Source organism: Myotis davidii, unplaced genomic scaffold (assembly GCF_000327345.1).
Source record: "Myotis davidii unplaced genomic scaffold, ASM32734v1 scaffold449, whole genome shotgun sequence".
Lineage (NCBI taxonomy): Eukaryota > Metazoa > Chordata > Mammalia > Chiroptera > Vespertilionidae > Myotis > Myotis davidii.
In genome coordinates, this window is record NW_006383007.1 from 1,342,101 (window position 1) to 1,361,875 (window position 19,775).

The 19,775-nt window shown below is 36.4% G+C and overlaps 1 protein-coding gene and 1 long non-coding RNA gene across 2 annotated transcripts in view; both read left to right on the top strand.

The window, feature by feature from the left end:
- Positions 1–19,775, top strand: part of BMP2K (BMP2 inducible kinase) — a 104,168-nt gene that overhangs the window by 30,108 nt on the left and 54,285 nt on the right. The window contains exons 5-7 of the mRNA XM_015557639.1: positions 1,128–1,249; positions 3,583–3,664; positions 7,848–7,980. Of these exons, the coding sequence (XP_015413125.1) occupies positions 1,128–1,249; positions 3,583–3,664; positions 7,848–7,980 (337 nt within the window). The remainder of the gene's footprint in view (positions 1–1,127; positions 1,250–3,582; positions 3,665–7,847; positions 7,981–19,775) is intronic.
- Positions 7,991–10,972, top strand: LOC107181568. Its single transcript, XR_001512232.1, has 2 exons — positions 7,991–10,158; positions 10,328–10,972. It is a non-coding gene; the product is annotated as an uncharacterized LOC107181568 (long non-coding RNA).

Genomic DNA, 19,775 nt, shown 5'->3' on the forward strand with positions numbered 1-19,775 from the left:
ATAAAAAATATTGTGGAAAAATGTAATCAAATGGCATCACTTGTTGAGTAGTTATCTTATAGTGGTTGAGTATTCCAGCCACTGTTCTAAGCAATCTACATATTTTAATTAATTTACTTGTTATAATAATAGATACTATCTCCCCCATTTTATAGAGATGGAAACTAATGCACAGAGTGGTAAAGCAAATTGTCCACGTGTATGCATGTTAGTGAAGGAGCAAAGTTGGGCTGTGAATCCACACTGCCCTGTTCTAGAAACTGCATGCAATTTGTTCACTTAAATTACTACAACTCTAATATCCAAGTTAAGGCATAAAGTCAAATCTTGTTTTTCAGTATAGTATTTTTTTTTTTTAATCTTTACCTGAGGATTTTTCCATTGATTTTTTTAGACAGAATGGAAGGGAGGGAGGAGGGGGGTAGAGAGGAAGAGAGAGAGAGAGAGAGAGCGAGAGAGAGAGAGAGAGAGAGCGAGCGAGAGAGAGAGAGAAAGAAACATGGATGTGAGACACATCGATTGGTTGCTTCCTGCATGTGCCGACCAGGAAAGAGAACTGCTACCGAGGTACGTGCCCTTGACTGGGACTTGAACCCAAGATCCTTCAGTACGTGGGCTGACACTCTAACCACTGAGCAAAAATGGCCAGGGCTCAGTATAGTATTTTATATAAAAATGGTATGAAAAGTCAGAGTTAGAATTTTATGTTTTTTTGTTATTGCTTGTCTATAGATAAGGTAAAGTGTCAGAAATGGAGAGAAATGGAGTTATAGTATAGACTGTGACTGCTACAAGTTCCTCTCTTTCACTGAAGCACTTTTAGAGAGGATTTATTTGGGGTTTCTTGTCCCCTGCAAAAATCATCCTGAGATGGAAGAAGCACTTCTCTGTTTTTAGTAAGAGAAGCAGTAGACTACTATAGTAGAGTATATTTTTTGTCTGATTCACTTGTCCTTCCTCATAATTTGAGGTATCATATACAGGGGTATATATAGTGTGTGTGTGTATGTATGTGTATATGTATTTGTATGTATCACAAACGTGTCAATGTTTGTGTAAGGTCATGATTGTAAAAAAATAATCTTCATTTTGAAAATAATACTAATTATTGATTTTTTTCTCTTAAGGTAGAAAATATTTTGTTGAATGATGGTGGAAACTATGTACTTTGTGACTTTGGCAGTGCCACTAATAAATTTCTTAATCCTCAAAAAGATGGAGTGAATATAGTAGAAGAAGAAATTAAAAAGTAAGTGTTTATCTTTCTTGCATTTGTCTTAAGGGAATTTTAGTTAACTTGGGTCTGTGATCAGCTCTGCTGATACATATTTTAGATATTCCATTCATAGATTTCTTCAAAATACCTTTATACCATAGATATTGATTAATTTATGTCTGATCTAGCTAAATAGGAAATACATTTTACCATGGAAACAAGGTTTTCATCTACGTTTTAAACACATTTATCAAGAAAGTTGTTAAATAAGCTGTAGTAATGAGTGGAACCATTAAAGGCAGTTTTCACTGATTGTTGAATTCAGTTAAGCATCTTTATTTTTAGTAGTACTGTTTTTGTTAGGAAAAATTAAATTATTTGAAAACATTTAAACTTATTTCATATTTCATATTAACAAGTTGACTTCTGTATGTATTGAAAACTGTTGAAAATGTGTTACTTAGTAATAGTGTACTGGAAAGCTCTCTGGTAGAAAAATAAGTCATATCTGCTTTATGTTTCCTTATTCTTGTACTTTGCATGGCTGCTAGATTACTTGTTAAGACTTTTCTGTTTTAAGATTGTCAAACTGCAGCGGGAAGGCCGGGGAGGGTTGGCGGGGCAGAAGGGAGGGGGGTAAGAGATCAACCGAAGGACTTGTATGCATGCATATAAGCATAACCAGTGAACATAAGACACTGGCGGGTACGGGAGGCTAGGGGACTCTCAAGGGTGGGGGCGGGGGGCAGGGAGAAAGAACACATATGTAATACCCTTTGTAATACTTTAAGCAATAAAAAAAGATAAAATAAAAAATAAAAAAGACTTTTCTGTTTTAGAAAATGGAACTGTTTGTAAGTCTTAGATTACCTTAATAAAATGATACAGACTGCAGAAAGATCTGTTAGAATAGAAATTTATAAGTAGTTGCCTTTCCTGAGTTGCCCTCTTCTTCACAAATTCTCAGTTGTTTTAAACTGTCTAGGAGTTGTTTTTTGAACTGTAACTTTTATTTTGAAATAGCTCAAGTAGAGCTGATATTACCTTGGCTTAGTTGTATAGCACTATGGATTTCTAGACTATGTATTTTTAACAGAGAACTTAGCTTATGGTGATTATATTAGATTCCATAAAAACAAACTCCTTAGTAAACGTATAAATGTCCTAAAGAATTCAAGAACAGTAAATTATAGAATTAACTTCTTGTGAATGCAATTTAAAAAAAAAGATTGGATTGTGATATATAATGGCTGCTTTGATTCTGCTCAAGCACTTCTAACTTGCTAGGTTTTATTTCTTGTTGTTGAGATCTGAAGTATAGTTAAGGTTTAATAGAATTTTGCATTAATGATGAATGTAAACTTATGAGGGTGTGCTTTGTGGCTCAATTGAAGAGTTAATGGCCCAACCATTTACTTAATTAATAGGTATTTATTTAGGGCCTTCAATGTAGTGGACACTGAAGGATAGCAGTAAGGGGGTGCTACAGGCTAGCATTGAACGAAAGTCCTGCCTGCATGCATTTCTTACTCTGGTTTCTTGGGTTGCTTCTCTGTATCATTCAGGATGTCCCACCAATCAGGGTCATTGAAATCAGTAAGATTGTAGAATGCTCACCTTTAAGAACACTTTGTGTAAAATAAAACCTATAAACAGTCAAAATGAATTTTAAGTTATGCCATGATGCAGGAAGTTCATCCATATTTTTGTAATTTCTGCCATGAAATTGAGCACTACTTCATTAAAATATTCTGTTCGTAATGTATTTGGGGTTTTTATATTGGTTAATATTCAGTGTCTTATAATTCCAAATAGCTCATGATGGCAGTATTAGAATTGTACTTAATTAGTGTATTAAAATTATGGCACCTACATTTTTTAAAAACTACAATTATAAAAACAAACCTAAAGGAGATTTACTGCCCTGTGCAAGGAAGTACGTTAGAGTCCATGAAAACAAACTCCTTAAGTGAACATATAAACTAATATTTTGAAAGAAGTTTTATTTTTAAATTGATTAAAATATGTTGATGAGGATATTTTAAGTGTTATATTATTTCAAATAACGAACTCAAGGAAAACTATGTTTCCAATACATTGTCTTTATTTAAAATTTTTGTATTAAAGAGAATTAAGTTTTTATCATTAGAGATGCTATTGTGCTTATTGAATAAAAATGTGTATATCTACATGTTTTGTATTGTTTAATCCTTGATAGACTTTAATGCCTTTTAAAAGTAGTATTATTTTTATCTAATGTTATTGAACAGAGAAATTTTTTGCAGCATTTTATGTAGAAACAATGTAGTATCTGTCTTTTTATTTTATTTTAATATCTCCACTCCATTTTACTTATTTACTGCCAGGTATACAACTCTGTCATACAGAGCCCCTGAAATGATCAACCTTTATGGAGGGAAACCCATCACCACCAAGGCTGATATCTGGGTAAGGCCAAGAAAGGTTGACGTTTTCTCTAACCAAATTTTAAAAATTTGAGTTCAATTGATTATTTGCCCCGTGTTCCCAACAGGTATTTACTAATAAGCAGGAAAGTGTTGTATAGTAGAGATTCTTATTCAGGTGATGAAAATAGAACATTTTATGTTCTTAATCCTGAGTAGGAAAGCTTAGGTATAAAAAAGCAAATAATGGGCTTCCATATTATAGAACTTTTTATCATGATATTTTTTAGTGTTTAGATTAGATACGAGTGTTGATTGAGTGGAATTTTGGTTGGTCACCTTATGGAAAAGCTGGAAATTACACTGATAACTTTCTAGAATATTTTAGGAAATTAACATACATAAAACTTTTCCTAATTATAAACATGTCATTGATTAAAACATATATCAAGTTTTTTATTATTTAGCATATCATATATATTTGGATTGAATTATTAAGATAGATTGTGTTTCTATAAAGCTGAACTTTAGGTTAGATTTTGCCTGTGGGGATTGGGCTGAAACCAGCAGTCGACATCCCCTGAGGGGTCCCAGATTGCAAGAGGGCGCAGGCCATGCTGAGGGACCCCCACCGGTGCATGAATCTGTGCACCAGGACTCTAGTATGCATATAAGATCTTTGGTTAATCTCTTCCCACCCTTCTTCCCCCTTCCCTCTGGTATTCATCAGTCTGTTCCATGTTTCCATGCCTATGCATTGAGCGTCTGCCCCCTGGTGGTCAGTACGCATCATAGTGAACAGTCGGACACTTAGCATATTAGCCTTTTATATATATAGACGCCAGTACTTCTTTTTTACTTATTTCATAAGCAAACTATATTTTAGTAATCCTTTATAATAAAAGGCTAATATGCAAATTGTCCCCTCTGGAGTTCGACCAGGAGACTGGGAGTTCAATTGCTCCCTATGACATTCGCTGACCACTAGGGAGCAGCGCGGAACATGACGGGTGACCAGTGGCAGCACGGTGCTGAGGGAGCGAGGGAAGGAGGAGGTGGGGAACCTGATCGGCCCTGATCGCCAGCCAGGCCTAGGGACCCTACCCATGCACGTATTTCGTGCACCGGGCCTCTAGTATTTAATAAACTAGCAGGGAGGTACTTTAAATGTAAATTCATTTAACTTCAGCTAGTATTTAGCTATATTTGTCACTAGTGACCATGCTAGGGATGGAGGGAAAAAATCCTTTGGAAATAGTTCTAGAGTTTATTAGAAAAGTCATGTTTATTTTGTTTTTAAAACATAGTGTTCAGAAAGTAGTTGAAAGTAATGTGTGAAATAAAATGAATATCTCCTTGGTTCTCTTCTCCTGGACTCTTCCTCTTGGGGTTGGGATACCCAAATATTCCTGCAAGGTAATAAGGAATAACTTTGATATCTTTTTATCTTTCCACATAATATATACTTTTTCACCAAATGGTGTTTCTTAAATCTTTAGTAGTTGCATTTTTAACCATACACATAATTCAATCACACCATGAATAAGTTTGGTTTAATTTGATACTGCTTTTAGATCACCAGCTTGTATAACTCAAATTTAATTTGCTTTTCTCAACATTAACATTTGACTCATTAAATGGTTTGTAGTATAATGTAGAAAGCAAATTCAATTGGATCTGAATTGATAAAATGAAAATATTAGAAGAGGTGACTATGCAAGCGTTTACTGACCTAATTTTGTGACTGGCTGTTGAAATCTGTATTACCTAAAAATCTATTTCAACAACAGAAGAAACAACAGACATCATAGCTCAATACTGTTTTGAAATCATCAAGGGTTACCCAGTATCTTAACAAAAAGGAGAGGGAATCTTTTCTTGTTGTTTATTTTTCAGCAGACTTAGTGTGCATGCCAAGCAACATATTAAGTTGTCAGTGATAAGTTTAAAATTTATAGATTAGTATATGGAGTAGTATTTCTCTAACAGCTAACTTGGTATAACTATGGGGTTGTACATACTCAAAGATAAAAAAAAAAAGAAGCAAGAAAAATAATCAGAAAACAGAAGCTGTGTTTATATGCTTGACAGAGATAGAACTTTAATTTGCATGGTGTTTTTTTATGCTTGTCTTAGCTCAGGTGAAATGTAAGTAAGCTACCACTTTTTAGGTGGGAGATGCTTCATGTTACCTTTTAATGAAGAAAATGGAGGATGGTGATAGCTTTTAAAATCATGTCATTTGTTCTCTCTTGTTTTTTGAACAAGTCTCATAATATAAAATGGATGAAGAGGGAAATGCCTTTGGTATGAAAAAACTAGGACACCTCATTGTGTTCAAACAACATGAAGCAGAATATTTTAGATTTATTGCTGTCTAAAACTGTTAACTGGGTACTCCCACAACACTTACTGTAACACATGACACATTACTAAAGGTCTGATTGACGAGAGAAAACTGGCTAAAATAGAGATCCCTTTTGCCTAGACCCGTGGTCGGCAAACTGCGGCTCACGAGCCACATGCGGCTCTTTGGCCCCTTGAGTGTGGCTCTCCCTAAGCCGTAGGAGTACCCTAATTAAGTTAATAACAATGTACCTACCTATATAGTTTAAGTTTAAAAAATTTGGCTCTCAAAAGAAATTTCAACCGTCGTACTGTTGATATTTGGCTCTGTTGACTAATGAGTTTGCCGACCACTGGAGATTGTCATCTGGGTAGGAGAAAGTGTAATTTAATGCAGATATTACACCATTAATAGTATTTTTTATTATTGTTAAGGGAGCCTTATCATCAGTTTACTGCATACATGCTGAAGATATCTTACTTATAAAACAAAGCATTATAAAATTTTTAAAGCCACATTTTACTGGATTTTTCTATTCAGAATCTTCATAGTTTAAATAAATGTTTTGATTTTTTTTGAGAGAGAGGAGGGGGAGGGATAGAGAGATAGAAACATCAATGAGAGAGTAATACCATCAGTTGGCTGCTTCCTGCACACCACCCAATGGGGATTGAGCCTGAAACCCCGGACATGTACCCTGACCAGGAATCTAACCGTGACCTCTTGATTCCTGGGTCGATGCTCAACCATTGAGCCACATTGGCTGGGCAGAATCTTCACAATTTTGTTAATCATATAATAAATAACCCTGTAATGTCTTTGGATATATTGAAATTTCTAAAGCCTTTAAAGTTTTCCTTAGAACACTGTTAAAATGTTGAAAGTAATGGTTAGTAAATTAATATTATTTAACACAGGTGTTTCTATATAGTGTGATCTTCAAAATAGTTATAAAGGTTAGAGTATTTGTTAGTTGCATTTGCTAAGTTGGTATGTGGAGAAAATTCAACAAAGCAAAACTGATTTGCTGATTTTTAGATGGTAAGGACAAATTTTAGTACTGTTGATAAAATTGTGTACTAACTATTGAATAAGTTCATACAATCTGTTTAGGGTTAGAAATACCCCTTACACAGTTAAGGCTTGTAGATTACACATCTTGTGACAACATATTGATTTCTTGACCTGAAAATTACATTTCATTACTGGTTCTCTGGTTTGAGCTGTGTTAGCAGCTTAGCTACAGTTTTGTTTTTAGGGTATTTTGTTTTTTGTTGTCAGCAAGTATATTTATTGATCCTGTGATGTCTGTGAAGCAGACAGAGCCCTGCCTTTTTGAATTTTAATATAGATTACCAGGTACAAATATGATTAGTAAATTATGGAATAAAGATCATAGGGTTATACAGAAAAATAGGGACTAATTTTTATAGTATGAAATAATGACACATGCTTAGTGTCTAATAAATTTAATTGTGCTGGCTAACTTTTTTGGAATCCCAGCATTTTAAAACATGTTTTATAGTGAATTTTTAATAAGTGTTGTGAAAGAAATAAAAGTATAATTTTTTTCCTCAAAGGGACCAACCACTTCTAATTTTAGTTATATTATTTATGATTTATAGTTCTATGATAGCATTAATTTAGCCAGCTATCCACAGATGTGATGAAAAACATGGAAATGATATAGTTAAATGTCTTCTCAACAAATAAGCTCATTAATTAGTTTAAGCAAGTAATTTGTGAAAAGATTAATTCAGTATAAAAACATTAGTCTTTAAAATAACAAATTTAGTTTTTGGTTTAATGCTATTTTTATGTCTTGTGGTTAAGTTGTTTATTTGAATTCTGATGATATTCATGCTTCTTTATTTTACAGGCACTGGGATGTTTACTGTATAAACTTTGTTTCTTCACTCTTCCTTTTGGTGAGAGTCAGGTTGCTATCTGTGATAGCAGCTTCACCATCCCAGACAATTCACGTTACTCCCATAACATCCATTGCTTAATAAGTGAGTATTTGGAAAAATTTATGACACAATTATGAGATACTGTACATAGGGCCTGCTATTACATCCCTTAGCCTAAATCTAGACTTTTAATTTCATTTATTATAATTTTATGATGCTATAGTAAAGAAAAACATTGAAAACGATGTTTATAGACTTTTATGGAATGAAAACAGCCTAATTACTAACTAGTACATTAAGCCCCTAGATAAGCTTTTGTAGAACACAGAGATTATGTAATTAAGGAAACTGGAATTTCTGGAAAAACATAAGCATAACATTTAATTATTTGGTCTTTGTTCTTTTGATCCAAATATCCAGATCTGTTGCTTTTTTTTTGGATCAAAGTATTGCTAATCTTAGATGTAGCTTACTTGGTCACCCTTGTTAACATCTGTTCTTTATGATTATAAAATGGTTATCAGAAGCAAACTAAGTGCATCAGAAGTATAGTCCTATGGGCTTTTGAATTCAAAAGAATGCTTCACTTTTCCTTCTAGCCTACTCTGACCCTCCCCCCCCTTATATAGGTACTCTAATTTAATTTCTTACATACATACATGGTAACATTTCTGAAAAAATGATGATTTGGGAAGGGAAAGGATCATCAGGAAGCTGCAGTAATTAAACAGTACCTCGCAACACTGAATTAAAGTGTGCCGAGCATTTCTACTCTGTTTTCTGCCTGTTAAACATTCCCTGTCATAGCCTCTCCACACAGAGCAAGGGGGTTAATGGGGGGATGAGGACACATTTGTGATACCTTAGCCAATAAAGAAATTAAAGATAAAAAAAATTAAAAAAATAAGAAAAAGAAAAGAGGGTCAATCTAAACATATTGGATACTTTGTAAGATAAAAAATGGCAATTCAACTCAGCGGGGGAAAATAGATGGAAGTACAGAGTTAATAGCAATTTGTAGATTAAAAAAATCAGACTGAATTTCTGCTTAAACTTTATGCTAAAATTTCAGATAAGTTAAAGACAAATGTAAAAAATGTATTTGAAGAAAACAGGTGTGAATCTACTTATAACACTGGAATTGGTGATCTAAAAGTGAGGCATTAAATCTCAGGAATGAGAAAAGATGAAGCCATTAGTATATACAATTAAACCATTAAAAAATCTTCCCAAACTCATGAACCTCAGCATAAAATCAAGTGATCAGTTGGAAAAACAATTTGTTACACATCTGACAAATGACTAACTCTTGTAATTTATGAGACTCATGTAAGTAAAAAAGAGGAAGTACCCAAAAGAAAAATGGTCAAAAGAAAGTGTTAAAAGGATGGCTAGCCTTGCTTTGCAAACATATTTAAAGCAGACTTTTTATTTCTATAATGTGGTTTTGCTCACACATGTTAGAAATTAGAGAATTATACCAGTTGAACACAAAAATTACATTGCTGAATGTGGGATGTTTTCCTAGGCAAGGGGAACCAGTAATAGGGTTGGGGAGATGGTGTTATAACTTACAGGGGAAAGGAAATAGCCCTTGTCAGTTTTGTGTGGCTCCCTACTAATGGTGGCCCCCTGAAGAGCAGCCCCTCTGGGTCAGGTTCCACTTCTATTGGTTGAGTATCTCCTAGCTTTGTTTTGATGTGTTTTTTTATCCTTGTGGCAGCCTCCAGCCAAGTTAATCCACCTGTCTGGGCGGTCCAGGTTATCTTCCTAGGTACCAGTTAATGTTTTTGTCACTGCTCTGGTGACAGAGTTGTAGTTTTCCAATGGTTTGTTCCAAATTTATTTTCCCCTTAGCCCTGTTAATTTTAGCCTGACATTTTGCAGAATGTGAAAAAATTTTAAAGCAAACATACCATTAGAATGTATTTGAATAAGCATTAGATCCATAACCCACTCTATCTTATCTAGTCAGTTTCCTCCTTCTGTACAAAAATTAGGGCATCAAAAGCATGTAAGAACCCCAATTAATTGGAATTCTCAAAGAATAGATAAAGGAATTTATTTTGGCTAATTGAAGTTTAACTTTTTATTGAAGTTAAACTAATTTTTTAATTTGCAATGTCTTAGGAATTCTGAATATTCTCATTGGACAATATTGTATGGGAGACTGGACAGTACATACCCTGATTTGTGATTTCATTTGACTAAAATAGCAAGAAGATCTTATTTTCTCGTGTTAGGTTTGATCTTTTTCCCTTCTCTGTGTGTATGTGGGATGTTTTCCTAGGCAAGGGGAACCAGTAATAGGGTTGGGGAGACGGTGTTATAACTTACAGCGGAAAGGAAATAGCCCTAAGCTTGGCTGCCATACTTTCCGTGGAAACACTTGTAGCTCTGATTGGAGAATAATAAATATGAGTGCTTGTACCTGGAGTTTTCTTACCAGTGACTGTGTTTGTAATGGCAAGGTTGGAAACTAACCACTATTGATAATTTTAGGATTTAATTGATCCTAGTTAATTGATGCAACGTATGCTTCTTTTAGTTGTCACTAAATACATAGATTTTCATTTTTATCAGTGTTTGTATAAATTTGACCATGTATTAATGTTTTTGAACTTATTTCTGAGAAGTAGGCAGAAATTTAGAAAAGATTGAATAAAATAAAAGTATTCAAGTAATGTTGGTATTTTGTCTCCTGTCAAAGGATTTTTATGGACTTTACTTTTAAAATATCATCTTAGTAGTAAAGCTTAACAGAGTAGATATTTTTTGGAACCAGAACATACTTACCTATAATGTAATGTTTTCAGAAAACATTTAGACTCTTTATAATTGTATTTTTTTCCTTTACTTTTTTCGCATGTGACCTTGCCTGTTTCCCACGATCCTATTTAGATTTCTCTGTCTACTTTATGCTTTGTAATTAGTGATTTATATTTCTTTCAAATAAATCCTGCATCCAGAAAACCAGGAAATGCCTAGCTGTGCACAGGGTTTTTGAAAGTGTAACTTTTTATTGCCAATTGTCTATTTATGCAGTATATTTGATTTCACATTATTATAAGATAAAGCAGTAAAAACATAAATCTTTTTAGTATTAATAGAATTACTAATTCTGCTTACATCAATTTTATGTAATGAGGATATTTGAAAATGAAATAGTCATGCCTAACCTTTGTAAAACTGTATAGTTTGCGGTTATGTAAGTGTATTTGAATATACTTTTGATTATCACTATTTGGTCCAGGATAATTAGTATTATACTAGAGGCCCGGTGCATGAAATTCGTGCGCGGTGTGTGTGTGTGTGTGTGTGTGTGTGTGTGTGTCCCTCAGCCTGACCTGTCCCCTCTCCAATCTGGGAGCCCTCAGGGGATGTCCTACTGCTGGCTTAGGCCTGCTCCCCATGGTTCTCTGCTCTCTGTGGGGCCTGCCTGCTCCACATCGCAGCGACTGCCAAGCAGGCCGTGCTGGGTGCTGCCTGTGGGCTACACTTGCCTGCTCCTTGGTCGCCGAGGCAATGGCCAAGCAGGCCATGCTGGGTGGTGCCTGCAAGCAGCTCTTGTCTGCTTCCAGATCACTGTGGCAACGGCCAAGCAGGCCGTGCTTGGAGCTGCCTGCTGGCCGTGCTTCCCTGCTCCTGGGTTGCCACAGGCCGTGCTGGGAGCTGCCTGCCAGCCGGGCTTGCCTGCTCCCTGGTTGCAACGGCAACGACCTGCCGTGCTGGGAGCTGCCTGCAGGCCGCGCTTCCCTGCTCCTGGGTCAGCCAAGCAGGCTGTGCTGTGCTGGGAGCTGCCTCCTCCCTGCTGTCGTCTCCATGGAGGCGATGAGGTTAATTTGCATACTCACTCCTGATTGGCTGGTGGGCATCATGAAGGTATGGTCATTCTGTATCTTTCTCTTTTGTTAGTGTAGAGGCCCGATGCAAGAAATTTGTGCGGGGGTGGGGCGTTGTCCCTCAGCCCAGCCTGCGCCCTCTCCATCCGGGACCCCTTGGGGGATGTCCCACTGCCAGTTTAGGCCCGGTCCCACAGGGATTGGGCCTAAACAGGCAGTCGGACATCCCTCTCGCAATCCAGGACCACTGGCTCCTAACCACTCACCTGCCTCTCTTCCTAATGCCCCCAACTGCTCTCCCCTCCCGGCCTGGTTGCCCCCAACTGCCCTCCCCTGCCGGCCTGATTGCCCCCAACTACCCTCCTCTGCTGGCCTGATTGCCCTTAACCCCCTCTCAGCCTGATCTCTACCCTAACTGCTCTCCCTTGCCAGTCTGATCACCCCTAACTGCCTCTGCATCGACCCCACCACCATGGCTTTGTCGGGAAGGAAGTCGGGTGTCCATTGACCCCATCTAATTAGCATATTACCCTTTTATTAGTATAGATAGATTATATAGGATAGGATTGCTTATGGGGGGCGGGGAAGCCTTTTACAGCAGGAGGAAATGTTCTTGGCAGACAAAAATACATAACCCCTATATCTGGACTGATAGCCAGCCATATGCATTATACTGCCAAACCGGTTATTAACAAATTGAACCACTTTCTTACACCTTACACCAAACAGCTGTTGCTCTTCAAACCCCTCCTCAGCCCCCACCTTAGGTTCTGCCTTCGCAGTTCACCCAGATTAGGTTCTGATTGGTCGGTTTCTATGCCAGTCAGCATCAAAAAGGTCCGTCCTAGGCAGGCTTTGGCTCCTCTGGGGAATCCAGAACATCCCCACCTTCATATCGGCGCCAGCCCTTCAGTCACGCCCCAAGTTCGCTACCAGGTATATCTCTGGACGCTCTGAGAAGCGGCACCTCAGGCTTGTGCTGGTAGCAATTTTGAATTTTCATCCCTGACCTAACCTTCTTACAGTGCGAGCTCTGTGGAGGCAAGCATTTGCCTTGTTCATTCTTAGTTCACTCATAGACTATACCTGTGTCTATGTATCTATGTTAGTACTGCATGGTGACCGGTTGAATGGTCGTTTCTGTCGTCACAGTCACCGCCTTTTTATAAATATAGATACTATCCATAAAACTTTGTTTAACAATTTTATATACTTTCTGCAGACTTCTTAAGTAGCAGAGTCAGTTATTTACATTTTTTTCTTCTTAGCTTCTGTTAACGTTTCCAATAGACAAGTAGAGGAAGTGGATTGGGGATGAGGAGAGAAGCATTTTCTATTTATGGATCTAAGAGTTAAAAAGTACTTAGACAATATTTAGAGGAGAGTGAGAAGCAAAACTAACAGTTATGATGCATGGACAGAATGCTGGCTTCCTCACCTTTCTTTTAGCTTCTATTAAGGTGGTTACGGAAGTACATGTGGTGATTAAGAGTAAGAGCCAGAAGGCCTGGGCTGCACCTGCTGTCACTTATTTAGTATGGAATATTGGGCACCTCTGTTTATCTCTATCTCATTTCTAAAATGAGCATATTAAAAGTACTTAGGTTTATTGTGAAAATTGAATTATGAAAAGTGCTTCTTGGTATGTATAAGTACTCAGTAAGAGATGGCTTTTTTAATACATCACTGCAGCTCTGTTAACTACCACTACCAGTACTACTGAAACCTATGTAAATCTTCCAGAGCCAACCTAATTTCTGATTTTCTGGGTAAGGATCAGGGCATCTGCTGTCAGATACTCAATAGTGTGTCCTTTTCCTGCAGAGATTTCTTTGGATGCTTCGAAGCAGAAGTCGGTTTTGCAGGCTCATGGTGGATTTATCAAAGGCCTACCATAAACTAAGAATATATTTCAGAATATAACTAATTACTTCTCTTACCTCTTATTTGATGCAGTAATGTAATGAATCATAATGAACAACAAGGAAAGCTTTTTTTTAATTGCTTTTGGGTTTACTAACATATTGTTGCTTTATGGTTCTGGATCTTAGCTCTTAGCAGCTTATCTATTAGGTTTAAATTTATTTTTTTAATTGACATATAATGTATTAGGTCTAGGGATATACATAATGATTTGGTATATGTATACAGGGTGTCCCAAAAATATGTATACCCACTTTAACAGCTGATTCTATTACATATTGAAAAGGAAATGTATTTAATAAACACTACCTTTATATTTGTTCAAAATGTGTATATATTTTTGGGGGACAACCTGTATAGTGTGAGATGATTACCACTATAATTCTAGTTAACACCTATCACTTCACATAGTTACACATTGTTTTTTCTTTGTTCTGAGACCTTTTAACATCTCTCTTGGCAACTTTTAAAATACAGTACTGTTGTTAACTATAGTCAGCATACTGTACATTGCATCCCCGGGACTTATTTATATTATAACTAGAAGTTTGTACCCTCACGCATACCCCAGCCCCCACCTCTCGCAACCATCAATCTGTTCTCTGTATCTACGAGTTTCGTGTTTTTTTTTAAAGATCCCACATACAAGTGAGATCATAGGTATTTGTCTTTTCTCTGTCTGACTTCTTTTACCCTGTATAATGCTCTTGTGTTCCTCCCCGGTGTCTCAAATGGCACAATTTACTTTCTTTTTATGGCTGAATAATATTCCTCTGTGTGTGTGTATAACATTTTCTTTATCCATTCATCCATCAATGGACGCTTAGGTTGCTTCCATGTTGTGGCTATTGTAAATAATGCTGCAGTAACATGGGGGTGCAGATATCTTTTCCAGTCAGTGTTTGTGTTTCTTCTAATGCATATCTGGAAGTAGCATTGAAGGATTACATGATAGTTCTATTTTTAAGTGTTTTCCAATATACATTTCCTGTGCCAATTTACATTTCCATCAAAGTGCACAAGGATTTCCTTTTTTCCCACATTCTCACCAACACTTGTTATTTTTTTATCTTTTTGAGAATAAATAAATTTATTTTAATGCTTTCTGTGGGAAACCAGGAACTGGCTTGTTATAATATACTTAAAATTTATTATGAAAATTTAAAAAATAGAGGCAGCACAGTACAGTGATGCTTTTGTGGGTACCCACTCATGGCTAATCTTGTTTTATATGCGCCCTTACCTTCTCTTTTCTCCCTTTTTAAAAAAAAAAATGTCAGAAATTTTAGTATATCTTTGAAAAGAAACCAAAGATTAAGATAGGATTTCCTTGGAGGTTTTCTATAAGTGGCTCCAAATTACCACCTGGGGAGATGTAAAAAGAGGGCTCTGATAATAACTTTTAGGGACAGCTACCAGGACTATCCCAACTATACTGTGCTTACATATTTATGGTGCCATTTAATGTTTTAATTATGATTGAACACATTTATTATGGCTGTTAAAATAGGTTTCACTTCACTAGTTCACAGAATTTGGTATATAGGACACATATGCCCAACATGTAAGTTTCTATAATAATCTCCATAGATTAACAGATAAAAACAACAAGTTAATGCTTGAAGTACTTTTGGTTGCAAAATTAGAGTGGGTATTTCTCTTTTCAGGTAAATTACCATAATAAGTGGCAGTCTGTGGCAAAGAAAAAGTATCTTTTTGGAAGGAAAAAAATTAAATTTTAAGTAGGAACATTCTTTTGATACTTGTATCCAAAGTCTTTTCCTATTAAATGTGCTGTTATATTAAAAATGCTGGTATACTAGTAACTTTGACATAGGCTAGGCTTGGAGCCATGGTTTTGTGTAACTTGAATTTGAACTCCCTTATTTAATTTTGGCTTGAGCCTTTAATTAAACCATAATTTAACTTCACCACTGCTACAGCAGCAGCAGCTCCTTTTGCTGCTCTTTCTGTTGGAATATGCATGGTGGTTGTACTTTCCAATGGAAAATAAATACAAACATAATTCAGCTGCCTCAGATAAGTGTTATTTAATCAGATATGTCTTATACATCACTTGGAAATATTGTGATGTGTAATCATACACTGCCTTTTATGCTGAGACTATATTGTGTTCTCAGGTTGTATTAATGGGGTTTGTGTCAATAGAAAGATCCACCCAATTAAAAGGAGCAGAGAAAAGCCTTTCCTGTCTATGTGGACACCTTTTTAGAAGTCACTCTTATTTGCAGTGGAATCAGGGGCACTGGGCGTGTTCTCATGATGGTTCACATGATCATTTTAATTGAATAAACAAGGCGTATTTTAGCTTCTCTGCCTCTTTTTCTCTTTAAAACTTAATTTCTTAGATGAATTGGACACATGGATTCCTTAATTCACTCCTTCCCCTCAAGAGCATGTTTTTGTAAACGGTATAGTTTAATTGCCATGAAGTGGGAGTTAATAAAAATACTAGAATTGAGGTTTCATTATTGTGAGAGCAAATGGCTTTGGACCAGCTATACTTAAAATTAAACTGAAGTTGTCTTTCTTGGCAGATATGCCTCAGTGTTTAGCTGGAATAGAGCTGATCTATGAAATACATATATAGGATGGCCTGATGGATGGTTTTATTTCTCTGTAGATACTATGCAACTTCAGATTATATTATTCAGTAGTCTAGGAGTATATTTTGCAGTCCATTCCTTTGGATAGTTTGAAAAATTACATTATTTAAATTAAATGCTTAATGATGCTTTTTTGAGTTTATTTCTTTTTTTAATGGCTGGTACTATCCAGTATAAAAGTATTCAGAGATAAAAATGTAGCCATTTTCTACCTGTGCTTTTCAGTGTCATCATGCTTTGAATTTAGAACCAAATCAGAGATGGAATACAGGAGCTCATCAGATAAAACTGTCAACGTCAGTAAATAAAGTAGATTGCTAAATGAAATTTAGACCTGATGCCAAATGGGCCTCTTCATTTGTAGTCAGGCCCCAAGTTTACTCAAAACCAGTCATAGGCTGGAAACCTTAGACTTCTTCCACAGAAGCAGGCCACTTGCAAAACATGGGTTTGCATAGAATATATATGTCCTGAGAGTAAACTGTTCTGAAAGAGCAGCAGATATGGGCATGTGCTTTCCCTCCCTCCCCCCACTTTTTCTTAGCACAAATTGCTCTCCCTTAGAGAGGAATGAGTTATATAGGGAGTGTTCACTAGCATAGTGGTTTTCAAGGAGTTTGTGATCCACAGTAATAAATACATTTTAGTTATGACCTGGCACACATACACGTGGACTAAGTTTCATGAAACATTGCTTATACCAAATTAGGGTACTTAATATTTTCTACTTTATTAAAATAAATGCTAGTCACTACCTTTTAAACTGATTTTATATCACATAAATGGGATGGGTACAGTTAGACAAACTAAACTGGCTCCCACAGAGATGTATTCCCATGTGAAAACATGAGCCAGGGACTTAACTGGTCCTTTTCTTTGCTTATAAGATGATATCATTTCTACCCACAGCCTAGCCAACTGAACATTAGAGGATGTTGTGCTATGCTTAACTTGAGATATATAATTACTTATACAAATACAAGAGGTCCGGTGCACGAAATTAATGCATGGGGCAAGGGGGGGTCTCTCAGCCTGGCCTGTGCCCTCTCGCAGTCTGGGACCCCTTGCTCCTTACTACTCGGCTCACTGTTCCTTAGTGGTGCTGCGGAGGCGGGAGAGGATCCCGCCATCACCGCTGTGCTCGCCAGCCATGAGCCTAGCTTCTGGCTGAGCGGCGCTGCTGCACTGACCACCAGGGGGCAGCTCCTGCGTTGAGCATCTGCCCCCTGGTGGTCAGTACATGTCATAGTAACTGGTCGTTCTGCTGTTTGGTCAATTTGCATATTAGACTTTTATTATATAGGATTTGTTAGAGAACCTAAAGTCTCAAATTTATTTATTCCCCTTCAGTGCTTCTCACTTTTTATGAAAGAAAAAAAAATATGTAGGATTGCCTAACATAACATTTTATTTCTCCCTACATACTTAAAAAGCTTTCTCCAGATCCAGATAGGCAGAGAAGTATATTCTCATACCGTACTGTTCTCTACCCCTATAGAATTTTGTTTTTACCTAACAGCATGTAGATGTTTTGTCACTGGCCCACTTGGAAGAAGCGTATAAGACATTACCCAGTGTCACTCACTGCAGTTCTTTAAGGGCAGTGTTCACTCAGTGGGAGCCAGCTTTAGAAAGACCCAAAGGAGCATTTATTGTTTGCTTTTTCTTAGCACCTGGTTTATTTTTATATTAAAGACACTGATTTATGGAATGGATCATGTTGCCCTATTTGTCTTGACAGCTAGAAGGTAGAGGGCTGAATTTGTGGCCTATATTTATAAGATCAAATCATATCAATTTCTTTATGGCTATCATCATCCTGGTGCATTTGTTGTGTTTGTTGTTGTTGATATTTTGGGTCTCTCAGCCATTACTTTTCCATTAGTCCTAATTTCCATATATTTTAAAATGTTTAGAGGTTGTATGCCACTTCAAGTCCTTTATAGGAATAAATATTTAAAATTATATTTTAAAAGTTAAATAAACTTAATTGTTAGAAAAGTAGAATCTTAAGTTTGTGAACTTGATAAGTTTATTGTGATTTGTTTTAAAAATTATTTGAATAAACATTTATTGTTAGAAGTCTATTTAAATGTATTCCTATGTCACACACTGCTGCTACTTTTAAAACATTTAATATCTGTTGGTATCATGATAAAATATGATTTTGAAGGATAAAATAAATCTTGTAGATTCTTAAAATCTTTCCAGGAATGAGGTTGAATATAGTCCAATTAATATTAGAATTAAATGTTTTTAGTTATTTCCATCTAACAGTGGTTATAATATAATAAAAAATAAATTCTATTAAGTTATACATGTTAGTGTTTTCCAGTACATAAAATCAAATTACGTGTAGATTTTTTTAAAGATATATTTTTATTGATTTCAGAGAGGAAAGGAGAGGAAGAGAGAGAGAGAAACATCAGTAATGAGAGAATCATTGATTGGCTGCCTCCTGCATGCCCCACACTGGGGATCGAGCCTGCAACCTGGGCATATGCCCTGACCTGGAATTGAACCAGTGACCTCTTGGTTCCTGGGTCAGCGCTCAATCACTGAGCCACACCCGGCTGGGCTCGTGTAGAATATTTTAAAACTGAGTTCATAATCTCCCAAATAAATTTCTGCTAAATTTATGCTATTACTTGCCAAACAAGTGTGTTTTTTAATCAAAATAAGTTTATCATGCTGTGTAAGATGTAGTAAAAATTTGTTTAAAAATTACTTAAATGTGAAAGAAAAATTTAATTAATTTTATTTTTTCATTGCTTAAAGTATTACAAAGAGTATTACATATGTCTCCTTTTTCACCCCCCTCCCTTGACAATCCCCTGGCCTCCCCTACCTCCCAGTGTCTTATGTCCATTGGTTATGCTTATATGCATGCATACAAGTCCTTCGGTTGATCTCTTACCCACCCCTCTTGCTCCCCAACCCTCCCTGGCCTTCCCGCAGTAGTTTGACAGTCTGTTTGAGGCAGCTCTGCCTCTGTATCTATTATTGTTCATAAGTTTATAATGGTCTTTATTATCCATGAATGAGTGAGATCATGTGGTGTTTTTCTTTCAACAGCCTCTTTCAAACGACATTAATATTTGTTCTGCACGTGAACCCAGCAAGGGACCTGTTACTAGAGTCCACTACAGCCACAAGTTTGTTGAAACTGTTTTTCTCTCCCTGCTAATAACCAGAAAAAGAAATTCCCATGCATATCTTCATTTCAGGCCTGTTGCAAGTACCATCAAAGGAGGTAAAGCACCCAGCAATAAATAACAAACTATTTTGTAGGCCCTATTGCTACCAACAGCTCTACCTTTAGAGTCTGCCAAAAAGTTTTTTTGTATGATTCTTTTTAAAACTACACCAAATTTATTTTTTCTTGTAGCATGCCACAGTTGAAGCTTTGCAATGTTTTATATTTGTTAAAAATAGAGGACTTGGCCCTAGTTGGTTTGGCTCAGTGGATAAAGCGTTGGCCTGAAGACCAAAGGGTCCCAGGTTC